Source organism: Acanthochromis polyacanthus, chromosome 14, assembly GCF_021347895.1.
Source record: "Acanthochromis polyacanthus isolate Apoly-LR-REF ecotype Palm Island chromosome 14, KAUST_Apoly_ChrSc, whole genome shotgun sequence".
Classification (NCBI taxonomy): Eukaryota; Metazoa; Chordata; class Actinopteri; family Pomacentridae; genus Acanthochromis; species Acanthochromis polyacanthus.
The window spans coordinates 37,489,244-37,499,428 of NC_067126.1; the positions used below are offsets into that span (position 1 = coordinate 37,489,244).

At 39.7% G+C, this 10,185-nt stretch overlaps 1 protein-coding gene across 1 annotated transcript; it reads left to right on the forward strand.

Moving 5' to 3' along the window:
* Nucleotides 1-256: 256 nt before the first annotated feature.
* Nucleotides 257-4,710, forward strand: gpr183a (G protein-coupled receptor 183a). The gene is made up of 2 exons (XM_022195213.2): nt 257-651; nt 2,742-4,710. The coding sequence occupies exon 2, from the start codon at nt 2,765-2,767 to the stop codon at nt 3,884-3,886; it is 1,122 nt and encodes a 373-aa protein (XP_022050905.1). The 5' UTR covers nt 257-651; nt 2,742-2,764; the 3' UTR covers nt 3,887-4,710.
* Nucleotides 4,711-10,185: the final 5,475 nt, after the last annotated feature.

Genomic DNA, 10,185 nt, shown 5'->3' on the forward strand with positions numbered 1-10,185 from the left:
TGTCTGGAGAGAAAAGATCACAAATAAAACAGAGACTGCATTTAAATGAGGGATTATTTGAGAGAAGTGTAATGATGAAAAAGAACATTCATTTCTGTCCTTACATTTTCAGAACAAGCAAGGTGTCATTTAAAAGAAGACAGAAAAAAAAAGAAGCCACATCCTCCCATGAGGACACAGATGACATAAAACCTAGATTTTCCTAAAATATAACACAGATGGCACTGCAACTTTAGCAGTCGGACATGCCAAATGAAATAACTGACGACAGTTGGTTGGTGTCACATAGTGATGTCCAATGCCGCTGTAAGTGCAATCAGTCGGTGTTACTACAGAGTTTTGGAGGACGGACAGAACATTTCAAAAGGTTTAGCAGAAGAGAGAGAGACACAGAGAGACACATGTAGGCAGAGACAGACAAAGGAAGAGAGAGAGCTACAACAGGATATTATGTCACCATGGTTACTGGCAGCAGATACCGATCTTGATTTCTCTCTGTCATGCTGCTTTCACGCAAGCCAGCCAGTGTGATTGCGGTGCTGCGAGGGGGGCAGCTCCTGTAGTCGTGAAAAACTTTTGACACAAAATTTGATGCGCTCCGGATCAATGAGGCTTCAGGGACTGTGAAGAGCGGCACATTCCACCTCTGAGGTAAGCTCATCTTCCAAACTCTACCTTTTTAGTGACTCAACAAAGTCCCTAAAGTCTGGACACGTAGGAAATCTCATCAACTGTAAATTTTTGCCTCCACAGATTATATATGACTTTATTGCTAAACATGTATTTAATTAATTATCAAATATGTATTAAATTCAACATAAAAAAGCAATCAGTTGAATAAAATGTTAAATTTTTATTTCTGTGTCCAGACTTTAGGGACACCCTGTACAGTACGTGGCATTAAGAGAACATCTTCAGCTGATTGTTGTGAAAATGTGCTGGATTCCAGAGTCAGATTACTACTACACATCTGAAATCTCTTCTTCCTAAGATAAGATAAGATGAAGTTTATTGATCCCACAGTGGGGAAAGTTCACGGCAGCTCCAAGGAGAACAAAAGTATAAATGCAGTGCAGAATAAAATAGAAACATACAGTGCAAAAACGCAGAGAAACACAGAGAAAGAAACTAACACTGTTTCTTAATGATGACATGGCATTTATGAGTGGCATATCATGATATCTTTCTACTTTTCTCACATAATATATTAGATTTTGAAGTGTCATTAGCCTTCAGAAGGGGGAATTCAGTGCTAAAAATATGCATTTCTACCAGAGTGAAAGCAGCCAGTCACATGGTATGAATCAAAACACTTTCACAACTCTTTGAATAGTATTGCAAAGAAACAAAGGAAAGCCCTGACATGAAGCAGGTTTGTTTTCAGTCTTCTAAATTGTTTAAATTTCCATCTTTGTGAAAGCATTTGCATGTTTGCCAAATATACCCCTTCAGTTGTTTTAATGGAGCAGGAAACTTGTTTCTCTTCTGCATTATGTGCATGAGTAGGTAGCTGTACTGTAGCCAGGGCGGTTTATAATTTTGGCTCCAACAACATGACTTTCCAACGGCCTTGCATTCTAAAGCAGAGCACCCTGGGGAAGTTGACTTCCTCATATACAAGGCCATCTCTCAACACCAACTGTTTTTATGGTGTTAGTGTGAGAGTGTTGCAGCTGCATTCGGAATCACAGTTAAGCAGACTTCACACACTTCCTTCATGCCGCTTAATTTGGCCCCAACACCTCTAAAAGGTGTAAACATGTAGGCACTAATAGTTTGTAAAGGAAAGACAGTTGTTCAAGTTTACATCGGATTTTTCTTTTCTCTTTACTGCCATCTTTAAATGCACAAAGGTTGAAAATCTACTCAAAATGATCAAATTTCTGATCAGGATATTATGATGTTAAAACAAAGACCTGTCTTTATATGTGAAACAACAGAACAAAAGGAGCTAAACAAGTGCGTCCCAACAACAAATGGAAAAGTGAAAACATGTTTTATTGCTGCATGTGTGACTTGTGTCTTACTTATAAATCTTGAACTTTACTTTTATTGTTTGTTTTGAGAAATGTGAATGCCGGATTGTGCAAACCCTAGTTAGTGGAACTGAGGGAAAAGTCAGTGTAGATTTTTAACTCTAAAGGGTTTAATTCAAGACCACAAGGTGGCACCACACACCACAAAACTAGTTGCATTTACAGCTAGTGTGGCATTTCTTTATTCATTATTCAACTCCGAATTCCTAATTTACAAGCTTGAAGCACAAATTAGTTGATTTGATTAACTGAGAGCAAAACAAATACATTAACAGTAATTTTCATAACATCTTTCAACATCAAAGTATCAAAACCTTATTCAAATAATTTGTTGCAATTCTAGATTCAATGTTTTGTATCTAAAGATGGATTGCTATCTACCTGACAACTAAATGCCACAATTACTGCACATGGATACAATAAAAGTCTAAAGCACTTATGAAAATGTCTTTGGTGTTTTAACATTCAACCTTGTCTGGAAAGGAGTAATGAGAAATATTGCAACTTCTTTTACTTCCTTTTTGAAAGCGAAGTCTTATGTGTAACCTTTGCATGTGTTCTTGTGATGGGGTCCTACCAGCCAAAAGAGTTTCATTTCAACAAACCATAAAGACTGGGTGTTTCCCTAAATTTGATACATACAAAAGCAAATGGAAAAAACCCATAATCACACATTTATGTCTGAGTTTATTCTCCTTTTTGCAGCTACTGGTTCTTAAAATATCAAGATGGTTTCTGAGACCGTCACCACCTCCTCGTCCAACAATGGCTCCAACCAGACCACCTGTGACACCCTGTACGACCACCGGAACTACACCAGAATCGTCATGCCCCTCTTCTACTCCATCGTCTTCTTCGTGGGGCTGTTCGGCAACTGCCTCGCCCTCCACGTCATCCGGCCCAACCTGAAGAAGATCAACTCCACCACCTTGTACTCCCTCAACCTGGTGATTTCCGACATCCTCTTCACCCTCTCGCTGCCTGTGAGGATCGCCTACTACGCTATGGGCTTCAACTGGCCTCTGGGAGAAGCCGTTTGTAAGATCTCAGGCCTCATCTTCTACATCAACACCTACGCCGGGGTCAATTTCATGACCTGCCTCAGCGTCGACCGTTTCATCGCTGTGGTGTTGCCTCTGCGCTTTGCCCGGCTCAGGAAAGTCAGTAATGTGCGTTACATTTGTGTTGCCGTTTGGCTGCTGGTTCTGGCTCAGACTCTTCCCCTGCTGGGCATGCCCATGACCCGAGAGGAACCTGAAGGATTCACCACCTGTATGGAATACCCCAACTTTGACACGGTGCCGCATATTGCCACTATTCTGATCGGTGCAGTCTTCCTGGGCTTCGTCATCCCTGTGGTCACCATCCTGGTGTGTTACTCAGTCTTGTGCTCCAAACTCCACTTCTCAGCCAAGGCAAACCATTTCACGGAAAAGTCCGGCCGACACCGCAAAGCCATCGGAGTGATCTGCTGCGTGTCCCTGGTGTTTGTCATCTGCTACAGCCCCTATCACATCGACATCCTGCAGTACATGATCCGTAAGCTGGTGTCAAACCCCGGCTGCGTTGACCTCACGGCCTTTCAGGTGTCGCTGCACATCACCGTGTGTCTCATGAACCTTAACGCCTGCTTGGATCCGTTTATCTACTTCTTTGCCTGTAAAGGCTACAAAAGGAAAGTGCTGAAGCTGCTGAAGCTGCAGGTCAGCATGTCGTTCTCCAGCGCAGTGAGGACTTCACCTGAAGGCTCCTCCAAGGACTTCATCGACGGCAACAAGATCCAACTCAACAGCTCTACTGTGGGCACAACCAGCGAGAGACTCACAGAGAGGAGATACCGGCATGAGTAAACTAAAGAACTGAGACATGCAAAGCTACGTAGGATGAGATTTTACGTGTCATTGGGTCTATTTTAACTGGGACAATGTCCCAAATAAACTGGTCTGAACTTTGAAATGGACTAAGTCTCGTCATCGTGGATGCTAAGCAGCTCCTCAGCACCTGGATCCACTGGAAAGCAGCTGATCTGGAAAACTCAGCATTTCTTGTGTTTACATTTTTTCTTGTTAATATTGATGGATTTTTCAGGAAGAAGGAAGAATACTTGTGTCTTTCCAGTACAGTGTTGATGTTAAGTTGAAGTTAAGCAGAGCCTGTTTGGATGTAGACAGTCAGGTGACATTAAATCTAACTCATCTTCTATTTTCATGAAACTGAATGTATGGAATTGCAGGTAAAGGTTTAGTACAAGTAAGGGAATCTTGAAATTCCTACAAGCAGTACACTCACTTTGAACAACAGTTCTTAAAGCAGCTACACATTGACCTCTCTTGCAGCGCTACTTTTATGAACTGAGACATGAATGTAGAAGTAGATGTGATACGAGTTTCATTCTTAAATGGAATCAGCCTTCATTTTTGGGGTTTTTTTTTTTCCCAGCGTCATGTTTCAGTTCAGCTCAGAGTTGTAATATCTCAGGAAACCTGATGAAGTGGACAGCCATTGTTTCAGCTGCCTGTCAAATGAATTGACCTTAATTGGCTGCAAAAGCACTGCGTGTTTATCTGCATTACAGTTCTTTTCCTTTGTTTGGACAATGATGAGGATTTGTTCAAAGGCTTGTAAATGGGCTGTTTTTGAAGTGCTGTCAAAATAATAAAACGCATTTTTCTGATTTGGCTTTAACTGCAACAATTTTCATGTTTAATTGGTGCACAATTCTGGATCTACTGATATAATTAATGGTTTGTGTTTGTACAAAAGTTACACACACAAAAAAAACAACAGCTTTGTAGCAGTTCCAGACAATAATTTGATAAGTTTCATGCAGTGTTTTTTCCCTATAGTACACTGCAACTGTGCATCTACATACAGAAATTACTACACATATAACAGGCTACATGGATTCAAAGTGTGCTGTACTGTAGTATTAAAATAATGCCAAGATGCTCGTGCTAAACTGAAAATTGCGGGGAAATGGAGCCACTGAAAGAGATTAGTCAGTAAGCAGTTGAGGGGGCTGATAAAGTGAGGAGGATCATATAACATAATTCATCAAAAATCTATCAAATGTCATATCTTTTTACAGTTTTGTTCACTTACAGATACTGACAGATACAGGAAGGTCACAATTTATAGGAAAAACCTGAACTTTTTAAACCCAGCAGTAAAATGATCTGGCTGATGATGATGATGCCGTGCGGTTCGCCAACACATAATGTCGTTTTTTCCTTTAAACTGTCACTCATCTGTCCATGTGAACACAAATCTTCCTTTCACTCTGCTCCTCCGATCAGCCCTCTCGACGGCTGCCACAGAAACTTGTACACAGGTCACATATAAAACATCTGAAACTGTTTATTTGCCCTGCTAATTGACCTAAAAAAAATAATCCAGTACTGCATTCTGATGCACCATCAGGGAGGACTGTTATCGTTTAATTCTTAAGACTCTACACATGCAGCCAGTGCCATAAAAACAACCAGCTTGAAGAAGAACTGCAACCCTCTGTCCTAGAAAATGATTTATGATCTCAGTGTCACAGGGCAAGACAGGAATTATATAAAGAGACAGCAGATACAGAACTGTGGAAAGTAGTAGTAGAGACACCTGGAAGAACCTACGTATACGTGCAAAGTGCCTGAAAAACCTGTCTACAAACAGACAAAGAGACTTGGTGCTGGTTCAGAGGTAAAAGTGGTCACACAGCATGTAAATTTGGATTTAGCTTTTTCTCTATTTGCTGTATTATGTATGAAAAAATTGATAAGTAAAACGTAATAATTATAATTTTTCTGAAAGCATCCTCACCCTATGTGAGTGCATCTAACCCTGTGCAGACCATCACACATGATTCATGATTATCCATAATAATAGACACGTTATCATTGCTCTAGATATTGAACTGTGTCAAAAAAGCACAGTTTCAACTATTTATTAAACTGCTTAACTTAACATTGAATTGGAAGGCCGTATAATGAGATTAGTCCCAGTTATTATTATTACACCAAGTGTACGTCAAAGATCTATTGTGGGACCCAGACATCTTAGATCCACTGTTATCAACAGGAATTTTTTTACAAATTTATTTTTTAACATGGCAGCTGTGGTTAAAAAAAAGCCGGGTATAATACAATACTGGATGCGTCCAACATTTTCAGGATGATCTTTGATTTCTGCAGTGCAACTATAGTACAGCTTTGGCGTGGTTACAGATGAGAGCTAATTACCGGCTAAGTAGCTAAAATACTTAGTTTACCATTTACTATGTCAAAAAGATCATCTGAAAAGTCAACAGAAATGTGTTTACAGCTGAGAATCCCTCACAAAGTCCTGCTCCTCACTGTCAGAAATCCACATCCAGATAAACAATGAAAAATTTAACATCAAAAAATATCAGAATTTAAACTAAAAGGACAGTTTTGCTGGTGACAGCCACAGACACTACTGACAATATACTGAGCAAATATCTACTTTTCTCTGCATGCAACTCTTTGTGAAATCTGACAGCTGATTAAACACACTCCTCTTTACCATCTTTACATTTAGGTGATGTATGTTTTGGTTGTCTGATTTTTCCAACGTCCAATAGTTTTACGTTGCACTGCAGGTGACATTACTGCATCCAAACCAAATGAAAATAAAATTTACGTTCTTCTTAAGCTCTAGGCAAATGTTCATCCTGATTGGACTCTGTTCAAATGTTCCTAACATATGCTCGACTTGAGGAAAAAATGAAAACAGACTCCAACAGAAACGTGGCTTTCGTGAGCTGAAGGTAGAGCACGACTGAGTCAGGCTTGATCTCAGTTTCGGATTTCGACCTTGGATGCGTTAACCGCTTTGCTAACAGCTGTTTAAAGGTTGGTTGATTTGCTGAAGGACTAAAAATCAATGGATCCTTTTCTTTTTCACAAAGCCCTTGCCAGAAAATTGTGCTGTGAGAATGACAAAATGAAATCAAGATTAATTTCAACCGCTTCTCGTCGATCATCACAGTTAGACCACACGTCTGGCAGGTTCTGATAAGATGGCTCAGAAAAAAGCACTTGTGAAAAATTCAGCAGAATTTGCATCACCGTCAGCAAAGCTTCAGCAAAACCACAGAACAAAACAACACAAAAAGTGCTCACAGCAAACAAAAAACAAAACTCTACATTACCATAAGTCTGAACTTTAATGCGATTAATATTTTTTTCCTCTTTTTTGTTTATACGTGAAAAAAGACGATTCTGAAATCAGAGGTGGGTGGAGCAGCCAAAAATGTTTCAAAAGCATGTTCATAACTAGAAGCATGATCAGGATATTTCCATGCATAAAAACATCAAAGTATCTCGAGAAGTGAATCCAGTAACTCGTAGTTGTTTTGTGAGGACAGAACTGATCACAGATGTTTTTTCACACGTTAAAGACGACGTGAACACACACCTGTCTTACAGTAACTTTATGCATCACTTTAAAAATGATTTTTCATGTAAAATCTGCAGCTGTGCTCAGCTTTCTGTAAACATGCACCAAAAACATCTGACCAGGTTAGTGCAGTTTATGTAACCACATGTCATTTCCTTCCTAACCATATTGTGTTACTGTTTTACTGGTAACATTTGTTTTTTTGGGCTATTTATTTAATAATTTTGACACTAAAACGTGATCTTAAACTAACATTTGACAGCTCATCTTCATGGTTCACACATAATATGTAACGTTACAGGCTTAAAGAGGTGTGAAAGCAGCAGATTTAATGGTTACTACTTAAACAGAAGAAGCTTTGCTCAGTCGCGTCCCGTTAAAATGAATGTAATCGGTCTTTTTCTGTCTCTCTCCCTTCATTAGATTATATGAATAATGAAAATATAAGTTCAATATTGTTGCACGGAGCAGTCTGGCTTCATAATTACATTATAGTGAATTCACATCTGGTGCTTGATGTTGTTTGAGCTGCAGTCTGTTTGCGTGAGCTGCTGGTGATGCTTGGAAGCCAAATTCTGACAGTGAGGACAAGGATTTTTTTGTCTTATCTAAATCTGTCGCTGCAAAAAAAAAAAAAAAAAAGTGGAAAAATAAGTGCAAACTGCAAATCACAGAAATAACTCACTCTAGTCCATACAGTGTAATAGAGGGGATCTTGGTCTAACTTGTTTCGCCCCCAAAATAGCTCTCAGTTTAAGGAACAGTAGAAATACTTGGAGTCAGAGCAGACAGCGAGGCAGACAGACATTAATCATCAACTGTCTTGATCATCACTTTAGTTATTTTTCCAATCAAAAATATTTCCAGCTTCCCAATTCCTTCTGTTTTTGTCTGATATCGTAGCATATTAAATGTTTTTGAATTAGATTCTGTTGATTCGTCCAAACAAGGCCTTTGAAAACTCCACCGCCAGTTTTATCAATTTGTCTTTCAAATTTCATGGACCGAACGATTAAATGCTTTAATCAAAGTAATAATCTACAGATTAATCATTACTGGAAGTAGCTTTAATTGGAGTCAGAACAAGAAAATTACACAATTACCCCTCTGGGTGGCTATTTCTCTATAGGTCTGTCCATGACGTCTAAAGTTTTACCACATAAGCAAACACTCTGTCTCTAACCTTTGCTGACTTCTGCTTCTTGGCAAACCGGCTCCGTTGGCAGAAGAACACAGTTATCCTGCTTTTCATGCCAACCGAGCAGGACACACAGTGCATTATTATATATTTATTTGCATTTTGAGTCCTTCATATAGTTTATTTTATACTTTTTTTCTCCATTTGGTTTCACTGAAACCTGTCCCTTGCTGATTGCGTAGCTACTTTGTTTGCAGTAAACACTGTATTTCACACATATAATTGCCATCTGCTTTATCACAGCTTTTTTTCCTCTATCACCCGAGATCTTTGGGGACCGAAAGAAATGTGTTTGTTTTAAATGGATGGTTTGGAAGCATGAAGAACTCAACATAATGCAGCAATTTATCAGAGGCATAGATGCATTTCAGTGATTTAAATAACGTGGAGGCTGCTTTGGTCGTCTGGCGAGGAAAGTTTGTTACTTTAAATCTGTTTTTTGTTATCGCAACTCGTAAGTCAATCATGGTCCAATATGCACCTCACATCCAAATGCAAAGTGAAAATATGAAACCTCCACCAAAAATGCAATGAGGATAAACTCTGAAAACTAGTGCCAAATATTTACATATTCATTTTTCATGGAGGAAGAAGAAAGTTTGCGGATGAACCATATCAGACACCATTTATTATTCAAAGTAGGTTATTTTTCTATGGCATAAAATATGCCTGAAAAGGACCTTTAACTTTTGATCTGAATAAAGTAACTGTATGCAAGTCTTGCTGTTGGCAGTTATTTTAGACAAAGATTTATGGACAGTTATTTTGGGGTAACAAGGCCCCTGAAAAAACGTTTAAACAGCCATAACTGGAATTTCAATGTCCACAGAGACGTAAAAACTGCCCCCCAACCGCAAGAAGAGGGGGTACAGGAGGTAATCAACTTACATCGGAGTTCCATTCCTACGGTGTGGCGTAAGTCGATTTTCACCGCAAGTCGGAACTCCGGTGAAAATGTAAAGAAGGCCGTTACGTGCATCACAATATCGATCAGTTTACATATTTATACAACTGCAGTAACGAAAACGGTTATTAGCTCACACTGAAATACAACTTGGTAGGAAAATACTAGGGCTGGCCCGAATAGTGGTTTCTGGCCTCCGAATATTCGGGCCCTATTAAAGACGAATATCCGAATATTTGTTCTGCCCCGTAACGTCTGACGGGGCGGGGGGGCGCGAATATTCGGATCTCCCGGGTCCAAATGGGAAATCTGTGGGTGGGGTGGGGGGGTGGGGGTGCGAATATTCGGATACCAAAATTAATATCCGGATACCGCCGTAGCAAAAAATATTCGGATATTCGGGTCCAGCCCTAGAAAATATGGGTGAAAATGTAAACAAAGCCGTCTTATTGCGTCGCGTGACTATTGTACATGCAGTCTTCATCCGCTCCACTCATCAGCTAGTTCCACTGAAGCAGTTCAGACGCAGTGCCGTACGTTAAGCCGAAGACCGGCCCCTAATCAGTTCCAACGTAATGACAAAACGACATAAGACAAGTAAACCAAAGCTCTCCTGTACTGTTTAAAAAGCGCCTTCC

What these genes read in the sequence shown, in the direction of transcription:
- gpr183a (XM_022195213.2), top strand. Translation starts at nt 2,765, where the DNA reads ATGGTTTCTGAGACCGTCACCACCTCCTCGTCCAACAATGGCTCCAAC.